The 20,157-nt window shown below is 33.9% G+C and overlaps 2 protein-coding genes and 1 long non-coding RNA gene across 9 annotated transcripts; 1 reads left to right on the forward strand and 2 right to left on the reverse strand.

The window, feature by feature from the left end:
* Nucleotides 1-3,131: 3,131 nt before the first annotated feature.
* LOC100803369 (uncharacterized) lies at nucleotides 3,132-5,212 on the reverse strand. The gene is made up of 2 exons (XR_415712.4): nucleotides 5,020-5,212; nucleotides 3,132-3,454 (listed from the first exon to the last, which is right to left on the reverse strand). It is a non-coding gene; the product is annotated as an uncharacterized lncRNA (long non-coding RNA).
* Nucleotides 5,213-5,701: 489 nt separating this feature from the next.
* Nucleotides 5,702-12,376, forward strand: LOC100817231 (pentatricopeptide repeat-containing protein At5g27110). Of its 7 annotated transcripts, XM_006585985.4 has the most exons (10): nucleotides 5,717-5,908; nucleotides 6,547-8,737; nucleotides 9,027-9,114; nucleotides 9,262-9,370; nucleotides 9,471-9,589; nucleotides 9,886-9,968; nucleotides 10,128-10,672; nucleotides 10,770-11,292; nucleotides 11,493-11,672; nucleotides 11,809-12,376. In XM_006585985.4, the coding sequence occupies exon 2, from the start codon at nucleotides 6,568-6,570 to the stop codon at nucleotides 8,683-8,685; it is 2,118 nt and encodes a 705-aa protein (XP_006586048.1). In that variant the 5' UTR covers nucleotides 5,717-5,908; nucleotides 6,547-6,567; the 3' UTR covers nucleotides 8,686-8,737; nucleotides 9,027-9,114; nucleotides 9,262-9,370; nucleotides 9,471-9,589; nucleotides 9,886-9,968; nucleotides 10,128-10,672; nucleotides 10,770-11,292; nucleotides 11,493-11,672; nucleotides 11,809-12,376. The 7 variants fall into 7 exon arrangements, 5 of the variants coding, with proteins under 5 accessions (XP_003530713.1, XP_006586048.1, XP_014634858.1 ...); XM_003530665.5 differs by having other exon boundaries at nucleotides 5,702-5,908; nucleotides 11,493-12,376; XM_014779372.3 differs by having other exon boundaries at nucleotides 9,886-10,034; nucleotides 11,493-12,376.
* A 2,386-nt stretch (nucleotides 12,377-14,762) lies between these two features.
* On the reverse strand, nucleotides 14,763-18,170 carry LOC100803902 (membrin-11-like). The gene is made up of 4 exons (NM_001255192.2): nucleotides 17,819-18,170; nucleotides 16,247-16,367; nucleotides 16,012-16,161; nucleotides 14,763-15,127 (listed from the first exon to the last, which is right to left on the reverse strand). The coding sequence occupies exons 1-4, from the start codon at nucleotides 18,070-18,072 to the stop codon at nucleotides 14,966-14,968; spliced, it is 687 nt and encodes a 228-aa protein (NP_001242121.2). The 5' UTR covers nucleotides 18,073-18,170; the 3' UTR covers nucleotides 14,763-14,965.
* Between the last annotated feature and the right edge of the window lie 1,987 nt (nucleotides 18,171-20,157).

Consider the following 20,157-nt stretch of genomic DNA (forward strand, 5'->3'; position numbering starts at 1 on the left):
CTTTGGTTAACTTGTGTCGTCACAGGGGAAGAAATAGATCGTGCTTCTGCCATTTTGGTTTTCTGAAGAAAATCTTCTATATATTTACTTTGAGTTAGTAGAATAGTCCCATCAACCACTGATTTGATTTCTATACCAAGAAAATAGTCAAGTTTTCCCAATTGTTTAAGAGAAAAATTGGAATGCAGCTTGGTGGTGAGTTGCTGAATTATAACATTGGAGGTAGTAGTAATAATGATATCATCTACATAAACAAGAATGTAGATAATGTGTCCTGTGTCTTTATAAACAAACAATGAAGGATTGCACTTGCTGGCCACAAATCCAAGTTGTAAAAGAATTCCTTTGAGCCTATCAAACCATTGTCTTGGGGCTTGTTTAAGGCTATACAAAGCTTTTTGTAGCTTGCAAATCAAGGTTTTATCGAAACTTTCGAAGCCTTGTGGCTGCTACATGTAGATAGTTTCTTCAAGATGACCATTTAAAAAGGCATTGTTGACATCTAGCTGGAACAAATCACATTTATTAGTGAGAGCAAGAGTGATAATCAACTTGATTGTAACATGTTTTATCATAGGATAAAATGTTTCATTAAAGTCACAACCAGCAACTGATGAAATCCTTTAGCCACTAACCGAGCCTTGAATTAGCTAACTGTTCCACAAACATTTTCCTTAATTCTAAAGACCCACTTACAACCTACAACCTTTCTGTCTTTGGGAAGAGGAACAAGATCCCATGCTTTATCGTTAAAAAGAGCCTCATACTCTTGTTTCATAGCAGCAAACCATTGAGGGTCATCAATAGCCTGTCTAATAGTCTTAGGTTCAAATTGTGCCAAAAATAGTAAAGGATGCATCCTAGGTTGATGAATTCTAGATTTAGATTTGGTTTGCATAGGGTGGACATTATGTGAAGGAAGAACAAGATTAGAAGAAGAAGTAGAGCTGACAATATGAAACTGAGAAGAAGGGGTACTAGACAATTCACTTGGATTTCTGTTTAAGTCAGAAACAATGTTAGAATGTTCATTAGTAACAAAATTTGGTTTAGCATTTGAAAGGGGGGAAGATGATTTGACATTTTGAGAATTAGGGAATTTACTATTAAGGGATCAACACTTATAAAAGTAGAATTAGTTTCAGCACGTTGAGAAGAAGGAATGGGTTCATTAGAAGAAGGTGAAACAAAGGGAATATGAGTAACAAGTAAAAAATCACTTAGAATAAGTGACAAGTTGGATAAAGATAAAAAAGATCATTGTAAGGATATTTAAGCTCATTGAATATAACATCTTTGGAAACATATAATTTTCAATTAGGAGACACTTGTAGCCTTTATGAGAAGTGGAATAACCAAGGAACAAACACTCATGTGACTTGAAATCAAGTTTGTGTTTATTATAGGGTCTAAGAAAAGGATAGCAAGAACATCCAAAGTTCCTCAAAAAATTGTAATCAAGTGACTTGTTGAACAAAACAATATAAGGAACTTAAAATTTAAGAGAGGTAGTGGGAAGTCTGTTTATCAAATAAACAATAGTTTGGAAGGCAAAATCCCAAAATTTTAAAGGAAGAGAAGCTTGTTTGAGATGGGTGAGGCCTAACTCAACAATATGCCTGTGTTTTCTTTCGACAACTTCATTTTGATTATGTGTGTGAGGGAAAATTAACCTGTGAATGATCCCTTGAGTTTGAAGAAATAGGGTACGAGGTCTAAATTCCCCCCCCCCCCCCCCCAATTTGTCTAAACACTCTTAATTTTGATATCAAATTGGAGTTCAACCATGGTTTTAAATTGCTGAAAAACAAAAAATATTTATGATTTATTTTTAAGGAAATAGATCCAAGTGAACTTAGAATAGGCATCAACAAAGCTGATATAATAAGAGAAATCATTTGAGGATGAAATATGAGATGGTCCCCATAAATCACTGTACATAAGTTTTGATGGCACTCACAAACCAAAAGGGGGTGAATTGGTTCTAAATCAAATCAAACAAAAAAAATAGAGTTTTGAAAAACTTTCTTTTCTAAGGATCGTATCACAAACTTTTTTTAAAACCAATATTTAACCAATCACTGTTAACACAAAATCCTTTTGTTAAAGTTCTTATTCAAAAAAATATTTTCTTTAAACATCAACAAATTGATCAAGAATACAATGACAAATAAATATAAGATGAAGAGAATATGTACACTAATTTTTATATTGGTTCACTTTCTATCTCCAGAGAAGCTACTCCAGTTATTTAATCCAAATCGAATTAGATTTTCACTATGCAATAGAATTCTTTCAAGAAATCACAATCAATCTCAGTTCTTACCCTAGGAAAAGAGACTAAGGTACCTACCCCTAGGGTACTTTGTGAATAAAATCCTAAGAGAAACCTACCCTTAACCCAAACTAGAAATACTTATTCTAGCATGCCTTCAGAAATTCATACATATGCTAACAACATGTAAAACACACGAAAATTTGAGTCAAAGAGAGATGCAACCTGATCAATCACACGTAAGAACCTTTGCTTGAGTGAATGAGTCTCTCCTTGATCCTACAAGTAATTCACAACTCACTTTTTACCATGAGAGCTTCAGAAAACGAAATCTAGAAGTTGTGAGTCACATACATATTCTAAGCACTTTTTCTTCTCTCTTCTTCCTTCTTAAAAATGAGAACACAAGGTGGTTATTTATAGAGAAAATAGTTATAACCGCCTGTAATCGATTACATATCCAATGTAATTGATTATTTCAAAGAAGTAATCGATTATATTATCATTTCAATCGATTAAAGTATTCTTTCCAACATTTGGAAAACTTTCAAGAAAAATGTAATCGATTAAAATAGAGAGTTTTATGCACTGAAGAAGTTTCTAGCTTTAGAAACAATCTTTCAACCTCTACATGATGATGAATAATGTACATATGAAAAGATAGAGACTAAGATGCAACAATCAATACAAATGTCACTCAAAGAGTTGGCCATGTAAAAGACAAAATTTCTTCAAACTCTAAAGCTTAGTCTTCATGTTGCCCCCTATCTCTAACAAGTTCAAGAGGAGCACAATATACTATTGGAGATATAGAAGATGGTAGTCTATATGACTTACCAACATAACAAGCAACGCAAAATTTGAACATAGTTTTATTAACTATGGGTATATTTACAATGATTAAGCATAAGCCTTAGTACATTAGCATCAGGATGACCAAATCTAAGGTCCCATATAGTTTGAGAGCTAGTACTAGGTGTTGTTTTAACATCAAGAACTGGATTTACAATGAAATAATAAATTTGTTTTAGAACAACTAGAAGAAGAAGTAATAACATAATCAACACTAGAATTTGAAAGTAAGCAGGTGGTTGAGGCATAGTCTTTGGGTGCAAGATGTGGAAATATGTAGAGGCCATCAGGACCTAGTGAACCTTGAAGTGAGACTTCATCGATTTCCTGTGATTTCACAACACAATGATTAGGACTAAACTCAAATAAAACATTGTTATCCTTAGAAAATTTGTAGACACTCATTAAGTTTTTAGTTATGGCAGGTACATGCAATAATTGTTTTAAGGATAGAGAAACTCTAGGATTAATAAGGGAAACAAACTTAGCGTAACCAAAAGACTTAATAGAAAGGCCTTGGCCATTACCAATGTATATTTGGTTTGACCCCTAAAATGGACCAAGCTGCTGGATGTTTTGAGACTTTCTAGTTACGTGGAAGGATGCAACATAATTAGGTATCTAGGTAGTTGAGTTAGGATCTTGATTTTTAGAATTAACCAACATTGCACTAGGTTGGGAGTCTTTGTGAGAATTAGTTCCCTGATTCTATTCTGAACCAAAAGTGTTCGATGAATTGCTTTGAAACACTGGTTCCATAAGAGTGAGAGATGTGTTTGGCTGAAAATCAGAATCATAGTGAAAATGACACACCGTTGTTGTGTGACCAAATTTGAAGCAAACTTGGCATTGAAAATTTGCATAATGATCGCGACCTCTACCGCCACGATGATGACCTTCACCATGGCCAAATTCATTGCCTCCATGACTATAGCCATTGCCACAATTTAAACCACTACTTCTCCAATTAGAAGTGGTTCAAACTTACTTTCAATCACTGAGATAACTGGATCATACTCCTCTGATAGTTCTGAGTTCTGTTCAAAGTATCCTAGCTTTCGCACATGTTTGCTTTTATGCAAACGGGATCTCCACATGATCCAAGCGCATCAACTATGCATTTGATGCGCAGAAGAAACTCACACATTTTTTTTGTTCAATCATTGTAGTTTTGAGTTCTGTTTGACGTATCCTAGCTATTGATATGTTATTCCTCCTAAAATAAACTTGAGAAAATGACATATATATATATATATATATATATATATATATATATATATATATATATATATTATCAATTGACATCAGGCATCAAACTTTAGCAGTTACACCGCTTAATAACTTTATGTAGAATACAGAATTAATCAATCCAACCGTTGAATCATGATATTATCTTTCTAATCTGTATATAAAATTTCACATTATTTGGATAGCCATTGATATGTTATCCTACTTTATAAAAACTTCCAATGCTACATTTGGATTGCTTGATTTCATATTCTACAAAACATTAATAAGCAGAGTATATGCAGAAGTTTGACAACTGGTTTCAATCCCTGCAGAATACACTCTTCTTGGTGAGGAGTGAGAAGTTTTAACTTTTAAGCGTGACTAAACCCATTACTCCATTAGTCTTGTAGCCGGCCCAAAAAACCGGAGCTTGTGGCATACCTCGGGTCTCATTGAGCCAAAGTTCCTAATTACAGTGGTTAAAAAAAACAATGATAAAGCAATATATATGTATGCGCGTGCACAAACAAAATTGAGTAAGCAAAATACTAACATTTTGTTATGAAAAAATTATTAAAATCGAATGGGGCGCATAACATAATTTAAAGTCAAGTAAGTGAGTGAGTAAAGTAGAAATGAAAAGAAAAGAAGACAGTTAAAACCTTGATCGTTGGAGGCCACAAATTCTTTGAGTATCTTCAAATACTTGTCCATGAGAACCTTCGAGGGTTCACCAACGGAGGAGAAGTTTATGAGATTGGGTTCATCGGTGTTCGCCATAGCATTACCTGCAACCTTAATCCAAACGAAGAAGACACGACAACAGAGTAGGGCTTTTGTTTTGTTTTAGAGTAGGGTTTTTGTTTTCAACCGTGGGAAAGGAAAATATAGTTAACCGTGAGAAACTCAATCCCAACCGTTGATGTTTCATTTAATTTTAATTAATGGTTACGATTTCTGTATTTTCTTTCCTTTTTTTTCTTCACTAAATAGCTAAATTCATCCATTAAATTGTGACGCATATATAAATTTGTCCCATAAAAAATTAAATTTATTCCATGATTTTTGCAAGAAGCAGTACGAATTAGTGTTGAAATTAATGATAGATTCCTGAATTTTATAATTTAATATTAAATTAATTTTTAAAAATATATTTTATTATTAAATTTAATTTATAAATATGTAAAATGTTATATTTGATTCCTAAATTTTATAATTTAATTTTAAAAAATATAATTTATGATCAAATAAATTTTTTAAATATTATATTTTTCACGTAAATTAAATTTATTTATTTTTATCTTAGAATTAATTTCTCACCAATAGGAACGTTGGGAACCAATTTGCCTATTTCGCCATTTTTTTTTTCAACTTGTTTCTCCCTCTGTCCCTTACACAATGCCCCCTTCTCTCTCACCGCCGCTCTATACAGAACACGGGAGCGCTACAACTGTACAAAGTCTCGTATCAAACACAATCTCTTAAAACAAAACTCAGATACTTTTTTATTGTTCAGTTTTCTGCAAATCTCTCTCTCTCTCTGTCTCTCAGGTGAGCATTCTCTCTCTCATATTCAGCAGCTAATACAACCGAAATTTCTGGTGGCAATTTTAGAATCATATTGATGCGGGATTTACAATCTATAATCAAAGTTCACATTTTGAATTTGAGTCAGAATATGGTATATTCTTTAGTTGAATAAAAATGTAGTCAAGTTTGGTTAGTTGATTCTCTTTCTGGTCTCTACTTATGCTGATAATAGTGATAGAGAAGTTCTAATTATCGGTTGGCTTATCATTCTAATTAAAGAATTACTACCTTAGTTGCTTCTTCTCCTTTGCCAATAGGGATGTCCTCAATGAGATGGAGTATTGATACTAGAGGGAAACTTATGCATGTCATTTATGTTTACACTTTTTATTTTACTGAATACTTTTATGTCATCTTTTTTTACTTCTGCAAGAACTCTGATATGCTCATGATCTTTGTTTATAAGTATGATGATTATCTTAGATGGGGTGGGCATTAGGGTGTTTCCGTGTTTGTAGTTCCTATTAATTTAAGGTCGTTGGATTTTCCACTGATTTTAGGAAGTTAGCAATTTGAGTGATTGTATTTGTGTTTTTGTTTGTTATTTATTTTATTCCCATGCTTTAGAATTTAGATTGATGATTATGGTTTCTGTGTAGTGTCTCTCTGGTCATTGCTGAATGGACACTAGAAAACTACTACCCCTTTTGAGAGCTTGTATGAATTCCAAGTCACTGAAGCAAGGCAAGCTCATTCATCAGAAAGTTGTAACTTTGGGCTTGCAAAATGATATTTTCTTGTGCAAGAACTTGATTAACCTGTATCTTTCTTGCCATTTGTATGATCATGCAAAGTGTGTTTTTGATAACATGGAAAACCCATGTGAGATATCCTTGTGGAATGGCCTGATGGCAGGTTACACTAAGAATTACATGTATGTGGAAGCCCTAGAGCTTTTTGAGAAGTTGTTACACTACCCTTACCTAAAACCTGATAGTTATACTTACCCTAGTGTTCTTAAGGCTTGTGGGGGGCTGTATAAATATGTTTTGGGAAAAATGATTCATACATGTTTGGTAAAAACTGGTTTAATGATGGACATTGTTGTTGGAAGCTCTCTTGTGGGTATGTATGCAAAATGCAATGCATTTGAGAAAGCCATATGGCTGTTCAATGAAATGCCTGAGAAGGATGTGGCATGCTGGAATACAGTGATTTCTTGTTATTATCAAAGTGGAAACTTCAAAGAGGCCCTAGAATATTTTGGCCTAATGAGAAGATTTGGATTTGAGCCTAATTCGGTTACAATCACAACTGCTATTTCATCTTGTGCTAGACTTTTGGATTTGAACAGGGGAATGGAAATCCATGAGGAGTTGATCAATAGTGGGTTTCTGCTGGACAGTTTCATTAGCTCTGCTCTTGTTGACATGTATGGAAAATGTGGTCATCTAGAAATGGCCATAGAGGTTTTTGAGCAGATGCCTAAAAAGACTGTTGTTGCTTGGAATTCCATGATTAGTGGATATGGTTTGAAAGGTGACAGCATATCATGCATTCAACTTTTTAAGAGGATGTACAATGAAGGAGTCAAGCCAACTTTGACTACCTTAAGTAGTTTAATAATGGTTTGTTCACGATCAGCCCGACTACTAGAGGGGAAGTTTGTGCATGGATATACAATACGAAACAGAATACAGTCTGATGTTTTTATTAATAGTTCACTCATGGATCTATATTTTAAATGTGGAAAGGTAGAGTTAGCTGAAAACATCTTTAAATTAATACCAAAGTCCAAGGTAGTTTCTTGGAATGTTATGATTTCTGGATATGTGGCTGAAGGGAAACTTTTTGAAGCCCTTGGCCTCTTTAGTGAAATGAGAAAATCGTATGTTGAACCTGATGCTATTACTTTTACCAGTGTTTTGACAGCTTGTTCTCAACTAGCAGCACTAGAAAAAGGTGAAGAGATTCACAATCTGATTATTGAGAAAAAATTGGACAACAATGAAGTGGTTATGGGAGCTCTACTTGATATGTATGCAAAGTGTGGTGCTGTAGATGAAGCATTCAGTGTTTTTAAATGTTTGCCCAAAAGGGATCTGGTGTCCTGGACTTCCATGATTACTGCTTATGGGTCTCATGGTCAGGCCTATGTAGCTTTGGAGCTTTTTGCTGAAATGCTGCAGTCCAACATGAAACCTGATAGGGTTACTTTTCTTGCTATATTATCTGCTTGTGGCCATGCTGGGTTGGTTGATGAAGGGTGCTATTACTTCAATCAAATGGTCAATGTTTATGGCATTATACCTAGAGTTGAACATTATTCATGCTTGATTGATCTTCTTGGACGTGCTGGAAGATTGCATGAAGCATATGAGATTCTGCAACAAAACCCTGAAATCAGGGATGATGTTGAGTTGTTAAGCACATTATTTTCTGCATGCCGTCTGCACAGAAATATTGATTTGGGAGCTGAAATTGCAAGAACGCTTATTGATAAGGATCCTGATGATTCATCAACCTATATTCTCTTGTCAAATATGTATGCTTCTGCACATAAGTGGGATGAAGTACGTGTGGTGAGATCAAAGATGAAAGAGCTTGGATTAAAGAAGAATCCAGGGTGTAGTTGGATTGAGATTAACCAGAAGATCCTTCCTTTCTTTGTAGAAGACAATTCACACTTGCATCTAGAGCTTGTTTTTAAATGCCTTTCATATCTCTCTGATCACATGGAAGATGAGTCTAAACCATTTACATATCATTTTGATGTTGAAACACTGAGATTATATTAGTTTTCAAATTTGCAAAGGAGGATAAGCTTGGGAGCTGGACATCTCATTGGGGGTATTGTTTATTTTATGCAGCTATATGATGTGGGCCTCATTTGTTTTTTCGAAGAAAAACAGTTTTTTCTGGTTCATTGGTCGTTGGTCCTTTTGTTAATATTTCCCGTTAATTTGGCATTTTGTATGAATTGGGTATGTAGCCATTTTGTCTAGTTGAGAAATTTTGAATTCTTTTGGCTAGTTTGTGAAAGCTAATCTACACTGAAAATCTTTGATGGATGATTTGGTGCTTATATAAATTTGTGGCTTGTAAATGTGTCCATTCATGATCTGAATTTTTACTGCAGTGTACAATTTTGATGAATTGTCCACTAGAGATCGTGCTCTAGTGGAGAAGTTATCCCAAAAAATGGGGCTTAGTTGTACATTTTCCGGGTGAGTTCTAACTGCAGCACACATTAAATTTCCATTTTAAATCTGTAAGAATTATAGTCCCATGCCTGGATGGGAACTGTTGCTATTGTATTTGTTTTCTTCAGTTGTACATAATGTTTTCTTGTTCTGAACCTGCATTTTGTATAGGCGTGGGATTAGAAAGAAATCATCTGTTCACAAAACCAAAAAGGAGGTTGACACCACTAGGATGTTGGGTAGTCTTCCTCATGTCACATTTCCTGAAGAGTCAAATCAGGTATTGGGAGATTTCTGTTTTGGCTTAAGGTCTTTGAGTATTCTTGTATAGACCTGTTTCACACTATGTCCACTTCATTTTATTTGTGTTGGCATGCCAGTGAAAATGCAGAATAAAAAGGAGATGGAGCATCCCCAGCATCAAAACCCATTGTTGATGAATCAACAAGGATAGAGATTTCCCAGACATAAGAATTTTTTTTAGCATCAAAGGATGAAGGTTTCACTGACTAAGAATACCCATGGAGTATTTTATGTTGTTTATCTGTTTCACATGGAAATATGATATGGGCTACATTTTCTTTTTTAAAAAATAGTATGATTCATTGGTCTTTTCCTGAACCGTCCTGGTGAATTGGGCATACATTTTGGCTTTTTGTTAAATTTGAATATTTCATAAGGGCTAATAGACATTGAAAATCTTCAAAGGATGATTATATAGCTGATATCAGTTTGTTTGGCATATGCAGATTGTATTTGCTATACACATTCACAGAATATTAATTTTGTCTGCAGTGTACAATTTTGAAGCGAACTGAAGAATGTGTTGCAGTGCATCAATTATCCCAGAAAACGGGGTTTAGAGTCAAAAATTCGGGGTAATTTCTAACTGCCGAGTATATTAGCTCATATAAAATTGCATATGCAATTTTCCTTTTCATTGTGTAAGAATTAATTTACAGTTTTACTAATACGTGTTTTTATTGAGTTTTACATATTGTTTTCTTGATAATGAACCTGTTTTTTGTGTATGACAGGTATTAAACAGAAAGTATCTGTTCACAAAATTGAAAAGAAAATTCACACCACTACCAAGTTGGAGAATCTTCCTTGTTTCACATTTTCTAAAGAGTCAAATCAGGTGTTAGGAGGTTTATTAATCCGTTATCTATCTGGTGATGAAGTACTTTGGGGAGAGATGATTGGAGCATATAGTGACCCTACCGACAGAACAAAACAAAAGGCTTGGTTGAATAGTCATTCTGTAAATTCGAAGTTGTCACCACAGAAAACTTTTGATTGCTCTTTAGTTGTATATGATGAGAATGAGATTACTATCAACGACTGCAGCATGTGGATAAGGAACTGTACTGTTGTTGGACTACTTCCATTATTCTTGCTTTCCAAAGAGATCGCTGTTGCTCTAGCAAAGGATTGTACAGAGGGACACGAGTCTATATCTTCTGATAATTTAGTTAGAGTAATCATATAGATCGGTGGCTTTATTTTGAGTCAACAGCACTTGATGCTTCTCAGATGAACTACGTGAGAGAGTGATTATCAGCAGCAATTTTATACAAAAGTATGCTGATATTTCTTTGTTTTTACTTTCAGATTAGATCTTGTAACCATGTTATTCCTTTTCTTTCAATCTGCTTGATATATTTGTTTGTTTTCAGGTGACACATTCAACCGATGTTCTTCCTCATATTCTACTGTCTGCTGTGGATGCCTTAGCTTGCATTCTGTCCCGTCATGGGCTTTCTGGCATACCACAGACCTCAGATTGTGCTAACACACTGACTTCTATAAATGCTACAAATCCAAAAGAATTCCAAACACAGCTTATAAATCAAGATGCACCCCAGATCAATCCTTCTGAAGTTAAGGCATCTGAACCTGAGGCCATCGAAAATCCGAGTAACTAAACTATTCAAAGCTTGCTCAACCCCAACAATGAATACAGATAAGACTCCTGATTCCTGAAGGATTTTGTACTGGGCTTATAAATCACAATGGCGTGCCTTCTTCTGGAACTATCCAATGGCACAGAAAATCCAGGTGATCCTCCTACAAGTCAGAACACTACAACAGGTTCAGCTTGCTCCATCCAGTCAGCACATATAAATGATGATGCAACCATGACTGATGTGACACCTTCTAAAGATCCAGATCCAACAATATGGTGGGATGTTTCAAAAGGTATAGGGTGAAGTTGTAAATCTTCCTTCTTTTTTTCATTGTTAGTTGAAGGCATGGTTTTAAGTTGTGGTCTACTAGCACAATTGCAAATGCAATATTGTGGTTTTCGACGTCTCCACAATCATTTGTCAATTTCTTGCAATATTTCTCACATTGGTTGAAGGTGTAATTCTAATTGTACATTTACGGGCAATTAACAGGGGCCACTATCAAATGATTTCAGTTGAGTGAACCTTTCCTGAGGTGGGATGGATCAAAGCTAATGTAGATGGGTCCTATAAGGCTCTGCAACATCTTACTAGCAGTTCAGCAGTTTTTCGTGATTCCACAGGTTCTTGGTGTTTTGGGTTCGCGCTAAATCTTGGAAACTTGTCTTGCGGGTAACCCTTGCTTAAATTAAGTGAATTTGAGGATTCTGTTAGGATCTTTAGTGTGACTTTGATTATAGAAGAGCATGTGTTTATTAGGTGTGACAAACTGCAATATCTTTTTTTTTTTCCCTTCATTTTGTGTTAGATCATTGGATTCCGCAAAGCCTTGTAGTCATTGGTTTATTGTGGTACTGTGGAGTGTCATCACTGCCCTCAAGCTTGCTAAGGAGAAGGGCGTTTCACAGCTGTGGATTGAGACTGATTGTACTCCAGTAATGGATTGTATTTTGAATAAACGGGTACAGAAAGGTGTTCCTTTTGCTCCTCTTGTTGAGTCCATACTTGAGTTGATGACAAATTTTGACGGATCGAGTTTACCGTTGTTATCATGAAGCAACCACAGTTGCTGACTGGTTGTCTAAATATGCGCATAATATTGCATTTGGTCTTCATGTGCTTGATGTTCCTCAGCATGGTTGTGTAAAATACTTAACTGATGTCTCTGCTGGAGTTTATAAACTCCGTACTGTACGTGTTAATGACTCATGAGGGACATGTTCCTCTAGAGAGTGTGAAAAACTAATATGGCCATTTATAGATGGTTAAGATTAGTTTCAAATCAATTTTGATTATTCATGTTATATGGCTGATTAATTCTTCTCACACTCTGACTTGTCCCTTATAAATAATGTATTTGTATTCTATATTGACTGGATATTTTTGCTAGGAAATCTACTAATATGTTTCAGCCAGAAGATTAAAACAAGGAAATGAGGTCTGTGGCTTTTTCACATGATAAGGCCGTGAAGAGAGGGAGACACAAAACCAGGACCCTACTGGTTCGGGGTCCTAGGTGTCATCTCTCCTAATATTGTTATGTGAAAACTCACGGTATTCATTGCCCAGCAAATACCCTTTTTTTTTTATCTGCAAAATTTATTTCCCATCATTTGCTTCTTTGATTGATTGATTAATCACAACGGACCTTATGTTCAATGGATGGTGTATGCCCTTTATCTTTTTGCAATCTTTGGAGCGAAAAACTCAAAAATAGGAAGAGTATGCAACCATTCTAAACATAGAGCATGCTTGGATAATAAGTACTTTTGAGGCAAAAGTAATTTTTTCAATGCATCAGGATTCTTGCTTTTTTCATTTTACTTTTATCTGTTGGATTTACATTGGAACATGCACCGCAAAATTTTTAACTACAAATCAAATATTCACTTAGTCATTTGCAAACAAGTTACTTTTATTAGGTGTGTAAACCCAGGCTATTTCTGACTAAGTTGGACATCAATCTTATTTCTGATTAAGTCAGACATCAATCTTTTGAAATATTGTTGAGATTTGAGATTTCAATTTAAACTCTAGGACGACAAACAGATTTTGAGAAAAACTCTTACAAAACAAAATCAAATTCAAATCTTGCCATTTAAAGTGAAAGACATAGATATATAAGACATAAAATTTTATACTTAATGGTTTCTACAATAGAGACTTCTTTATATTTTTTACAATTTATTAAGCTTCACTAACTTTAACAAATCAAAGTTCATTAAGTTTTACTAATTTTAACAAATCAAGAAATTTTGATGTTTTATTTGCATGGTCTTATCATCTTAAAAATGAATATATAAATTATGCATTAAGTTTTTTTTCTTTCAAGATATACTATGTGCTTTGAGAATACTATTTATATTACTCCTAATTATAAGATATTTTTAATTAATTCACGTTCCTTAAAATATGTAGTTAGTTTAGTTAATTATATTAAATCTATCAATTATTTATATTATCATTTCAAAAATATATTATCTTTTTATCCACTTAATTATTTTTTTATTAATGTTTGGAGAGAAAATTATTAAATAAAGGTATGTTGGGAAAAAATAATTAATGTATCTAAAAATTAGAAAATGGTTTTATAGAAAGATACAAATAAATTTATAATTAGGGACAGATAGATAATTAAGAACGGAAAAAATATATTAAATTTTAAGGTTAAATAAAATTTTGGTCGCCTTGGAATTTCAAATTAAGTTTTAGTTCTTATAGTTTGTTTATCCATTTTTAATGCTGGTAATCATAGGCTATATAGAGGATAATTTTTGCCATTTTGTTGCTCATTTTTAGCCCCTCACTGGAACTAATTATGACAATAAAAAAGCAAAAGACTAAAAATGGAAAATAAGGATTAAAACTCTGACATTTGACATCGACCAAAAATTTATTTAATTCAATATAAAATAAAAATTAATAATAGTTATAAAATAATTAATACTTAATTTATTATCGATATGTTCCCTAAACTTTTAAATTTATAATTTTAGTTTTTAAGCTAAATTTTGACTCAAACTTTCTAAACTTTTTTTCCATTATTAGTTTTAATATATTTACCAATCTAATCACTTACATGCCATCAAAAAACTTGTCTAAATAACCACGTGTAATTTTAACAATTTAATTTAAATGAAATAAAAGTTCAATGTTCATTTATAAATAAAACAAATTTAATTAAATATAATTTTAATCATTATTACACAATTTTATAACTTTCAATTAAATAATATTTTCTTAAAACTCATAATTACAATTATCATTGATGTTTTCAACCGAATATGTTTTCTTAAAAATATATTACAATACAAACTTTTGTTACACTATCATATAACCATAAATTGCCATTGATGGTAAATTTGATGACTTTCATAACAATTATTTTAAAAGTGATATCTATAAATAATTCCCAATTGATTTTTTTAGGGAAATAATTCCTAATTGATTAATATTGTAAAAACATTTACATGGACAATAAATGCAAATTAAATTCTTCATTTTCTCGGGTTATTTTTCTTTTGGCCAAGATCAAGAGTACTAAAATTTTGAAGTGACCATATGCTATTTTCTATATAAAAAAAAGGTTGCAATATTTTTGAACCATTTTTTTTTAGAATTATTAAGCATAGAGTACAATTGTTTTCCTTGACTCAAGTTTGAACTTTTAGTGCGAGTTACAACCCAGTAAAATTAAAACTTTGCTTTATCAAGCATCTCTTGGGTTTGAACTTTAATATTGAAAATAAAAATAGATACTTCAAATCAAAAGTAGCCTAAAACATATGTTTTCAGTTAAGTACCTATCGTGCAACAATAACAAGATTTATAAGCAGAGCAGCTCTGTGTTACCTCATGATGCACAAACTGTTTAGGTTTCGCATTTCAGCCAAATATACTTTGTATTTCACTTTTATATGCTCTCTCATAAACAGAAATTTCAATTTTTCAACATCTGAGAATGATCAATGTCTCCACATAATAAACGCGAACAGGAAAACGACAGTCAATAGCATTCCTGCATATTTGATCCACTGGTCGACTCGGTTTCGTCTCTCAATTAGCCTCAAAACAGAGTTTGATATTCCCACTGTATTGAGGATGTCCAATGCTTTTCGATGTGCACTCTGCACCAATATATACGTTCAGATGAAAATGTATATCAACAACAATATGACGGGGATTAATAATGCTTCGCTAATTATCACTACTGTAAAGATTCTTGGGAATTAAAACCATTAGAAAAAACCAATCTGGGTATAATATAGGTTAAAATAGAAAACAACACTAAGATGGTAAAAAATACATTTCCTTTTCTACAAAAGAATAAAAAGGATAATGAAAAGCATCAAAACAAACTAAGCTTGATGCTGAACGCATGAAACATAAAAGATTCAATTTCAAGAACACGCTCTCATGGTATTTCCCAAAATGAATTTTTCAAGTGTGATGAACTCTAAATGGAAGAAGCAAGAATTTTTCAAAATTTAATGGAAAAAGGGGAAAGGAAAATGTAAAATGTTTTAGCTTCTGAAACATAAACTAGCATAAAATGAACAAGAAATAGAGACGGAAAGCAGAGATTTTTCATAATTATATCTAATGTAACTAATGACCTAGTGGAAATATTTAAGAGGTCAACATCTGAAAAAGAAAATGGCATAAAAAAACTCAAATAGAGACAGAAAGAAGAAATTTTACATAATTAAATCTAATATAACTAATGACCTGCTGCCTGCTGGTCTGCAGCAATTTACCATCTAAATTTACTGGGTAGAGAAACTACCTCTTTACAGACATAATATCTCTGCTTTTACCATCTAAATTGTACTTTTTTTTATGATGTCTGCTTTTAGTAATAGGAATGTTGTCATATCCTAATATTGACTGTTACTCATAACCGGAAAGAGATTATTGTAGCTAAACCTAAACTGTAGCATAGCAATGTTTCGTATCCTTCCATCCAGCTATTATGTTATATGTAGAAGAATGAAAACAGAAATGAAATTACCTTCAAGCGTTCTCTTTGGCCATGTATTGAAGAAAGGATGGCCTCCCCAAGAGCATTTGCATTTTCCAGTTCCCGGGAAGAAGAGCGAACTGACTGTAATGCTTGTGCCTCCTCATCATAAATTCTCAAAACATGAGCAGAATCCCCATTCTAGCAATTTTAAATGAAGTTGCTGTTAGCAAAGATTAAAAATAAAAAAGCAATTAAACAAGAGCATGGTAGTGCAACAACATACAGCTCGTCCCAAGAGTTCTGTTCTCTCATTAGCTTCTCTCATTCGTTTCTGATTCCGTAAGTTATATTTATCCAAACTTGCTCTCAGTGATTCAGCCTCTTCAGCTATTTGTTCCACTTTTCTGTACAAGAGAACATAACACCCTTTATGAAAATGTTCAACTAGAATACTGCAAACCCATTGACAGAACCAATGATATATAACATATATAAATATAAACAGAAGAAAAGAAACAAATGAAAATTTTGATTTTTTGTTTCATAGAAATGAAAAATAGCATGTAGTTATGTGTGAAACCATTTTACATGATATGACTAACCCAAATAACTGAGACAATTAAGAGAACCTGCCCACAATGTTTTGTTGGGGACTCCAAAATTCTGGAGCTACAATAGATCTTAACTTGGATCAAAGAACGTCACTTTGGCAAAGATCAAGGAAAAGAATCAGGATGTAACATATAGTCCAAAAGATTGAGATGATTTAAAGTAGAATATGGTTTAGTTTTCAACTCGAGGGGCAGGGCGAAACAAGTAAATATGGTTTAATTTTCAACTGGAAGGGGAGGATAAAACAAAGTAAATGTTATGATGTGTACCTTACCTGTCTGATTTATTTAGAAGAAAGGAGGGAGTTGTTTAGAAATGCAATACAGATAAAAAAACAAATTTATGTAGATGTTCTTATTGCTCAGTGAACACTGTTGGAACAGAATGAAGAGGCTGGGGCAAAAGCTAAGAAACTGCACACACATTTCACTCATGTTCTCATTATTTCCAACTATGATAAATTGACAAGTCCTAATTGCTAGCATATGTCTGAGTAAAATTTATAAACTAATGGTTTCCCAATACAGCTCTAGAAACATGCATACATCAATTAACAACATATGCAAGGTCTGCTTTGAGAGCAGATTCAAGAATTTACAATAACATATCAGTGTATAACTATCACAAATTGCAATCACATAAAATCTAACATGCCAAACATTTTACTGAAATCCACTACAACAATCCATTAAAAAACAACAGCAAAAAAAATGCTAAAAAAAGCACTTCGGAAACATAAATGAATAAGCAACAACAACAACAACAGCAAAGCCTTGTCTCACTAGGTGAAATCAGCTACATGGATCACTTAAATGAATCAACATGAAACAAAATTTCCCTAAACTCCCTCACTTGAAAAACACACACATTCACCCTAAGCCAACAAAAATAATCAACCACATCATGCACCGAATTTCTCTCAAGACACACTGAACGCTTTCAACTTCGCTCCTACATTTCGAATCATCAAAATCGACAATCCGTCACACAACGCAAATCAACACACAGTTTTAAAAAGCGTAAATCCAAACTCCAATAGTGTAATTCCGCATTGAATTTGAAGTATTCTTATGATTCATTTTAAAAATGCAATCGCCAACATTCTTCCACAATTCGAAAAGCGCCTCCAACGATCACAACGCCAATCAACACGCACAAAATCAAGGAAGCAATTTCATCAGAAACACGCGATTATCCTAATGGAAACAACCGATTCAACGAGATCCAGATCCGAATCGAATACCTTTTCCAGAGATCGCGCTGAGGTTTTGCGGCGATGGATCGCCAGAGTCGGTCCATCTCGACGCAGAGGGTTTGGATCTGTGTGATATCCTTCTTCACGGCGAAAGACAGCTCGGAGTCGGCGCCCGAGAAGGCGGCACCGGCGGCGGCAGAGTACTCGAGGCGTTCGAGACGTTCGAGGCCGTCGCGAGACCTCAGCAGGAGCTTCTTCGCGGATTGGTGAATCTCCGAGAGCGTTCCTCCACCTCCTTCCATGGCGGAGACGGTGACGGTGACGACAACGGTGGCTTCTGAGATTTTCTCAGAGAGAGAACACGTTTCAAGGTCACCGGGAAAAAGCAAAATGAACCGTTGGTGTAGGTTGTAATATTTTTTGTTATTAATTTGAGAAATGCTAATTCCACCGAATTTTTTTGCCGTAACACCATCCGCATCAATCTCATGTAGACACTTGTCATTTCATCTTATAGGAAAATGCCCATTTAATCTATAGTGTGGTTCCATTAGACAATTTAAATTATGAGAATTTCAAATGTTTTAATTTAAAATTTTTTATTTTTAAAATTCTGTGTTTGGATTCTTTTATTAAAAGTAGAAGCTATTTATTTTCGACATCGTCGCCACCGCCAACAGCTTCTCCTCCGACACCTTCCTTGGTCGAGGCAACCACGACAGAGTCTACAGAATCACCTTGGACCCTGGCAAGCTCCTCGTCATTGTCAAAACAACCAAACTTATCACCACTAGCACCTTTAAAAACCACGCCACCAAATGCACCGGTTGCGGCAACTGCACCAGTCCCGCTGAAAACGAGATCGAGATCCTCTCCTAAATCCCCAGTCCCTGCCTCGTCAACCTCATTGGCTTCAGCACTGACCCAAACAACAATAAATTGCTCGTCGCCGAATACATACCCAACGGTAGAAGAAACTCTATTGATGTTAACTTTAGTCCTCCATCTGTGGTGGACTAGGCGGTGCCGTTGATTAAGATCAACGACTTTGTCGAAATCTACGACTACCGAATCGGCCCTCCGCCGGACCTTGTCGAGGTGCGATAGCTCGCAATGCTGGTCGCCAAATGCATGAGATCGCAAATCTTGTCGCATTGGTTCTTGACTATGGAGATGCAGTCCACGATGCCGGAGTCAGAATTTAAAATTCAATCTCTCAAAGGTAGAATTTGAAATTCTATTCTTCAACTAGTTAAAATCTTTTTTAAAATTTTAAAATTTTGAATTCCTTTTACTAAAATATCCAAACAATTGCTTTTAATAAAAAAATTTAATTCCCTATAAAAAAATATATTATCTAGTTAGATTATCTTATCCAAACACACTCTTAAAAGATTTTTTTTGGAAAATTTGGAGGATGCACCATACATTTTAACACATTCATCCTAACACGTTATTATGGTCAAAATTTATTAAAAATTAAAAAATCATAAGAGAATCATTTAATAAGACTTGAGATTCATAATTTTTTTAAAAAATTTAACCAATAAAAAATATATGTTTAAAATGAATATTTAAAAATATATTATTAGTATTTTCGATTCTTACAAATTAAAAAAAAAATATTACTCATATCCCTCACCAACTCCAACTTCACTGTCAATAAACTGGAATATTATAGCTAAACATGCTGAATTGTGAAAGCATCCCTACAATTCCCTCCTAGCTAGCCATCCCAACAATTTTCTTAACTTCTAGAAATTTAGATAATTTAGATACACTGCTGCAGTAAGCATCAACAAGAATATATAGTAAGGTTCGTGCCATTATGATCGAAGTGGTCAAGAATGGCAAGTAGAAGTAAGGTTCATGCTCTTTATAATGATTAATCTAATGGCATAACAAGGAAAAGGACAAACATACAGAACTCTTAGTAGAAAAGAAAAATACCTAAGTTGGTCAGTATAATAATGCATATTTTGGATTCAAAACAACCACTGTCCAATATTGACATCGTTGCTCTACAAAACCGGAATGATATATTGAGATTCATCCGTAGGGTATTTGCTCATTCATGTTCCTTGTGTTCGGGCATACCTAACTGGCTAAGCACAATTTCCTTAATTTCAATTTTAGCAATTACAATCTTAATTAAACTGAGATCGGGTTTATATATATGCTTGTCTTTTCATCCAAAAATTAGTTTATATATTTAAGGGGTATGGGTAACCCTGTCAAAAAAAGGGTATGGGCAACGTGAACAATATAATCCTTACAAAAGGTTTATATTTATATATTTCTGCTTGGCTTCTTATCCCAAAGTTAGCAAGCATTAAATGAAGGGTAACGTGTGTTTTTTTCTTATTAAAAAAAACATAGTACATTTT

Source organism: Glycine max, chromosome 8, assembly GCF_000004515.6.
Source record: "Glycine max cultivar Williams 82 chromosome 8, Glycine_max_v4.0, whole genome shotgun sequence".
NCBI lineage: Eukaryota > Viridiplantae > Streptophyta > Magnoliopsida > Fabales > Fabaceae > Glycine > Glycine max.

Excerpts from the sequence above, each read along its gene's own strand:
- LOC100817231 (XM_003530665.5), top strand. The coding sequence starts at position 6,568 with ATGGACACTAGAAAACTACTACCCCTTTTGAGAGCTTGTATGAATTCC.
- LOC100803902 (NM_001255192.2), bottom strand. The coding sequence starts at position 18,072 with ATGGAAGGAGGTGGAGGAACGCTCTCGGAGATTCACCAATCCGCGAAG. Across the intron at positions 16,162-16,246 it reads CAGAACTCTTGGGACGAGCT|AATGGGGATTCTGCTCATGT; the intron begins GTATGTTGTTGC and ends TAAAATTGCTAG. Across the intron at positions 15,128-16,011 it reads GCCAAAGAGAACGCTTGAAG|AGTGCACATCGAAAAGCATT; the intron begins GTAATTTCATTT and ends ATATTGGTGCAG.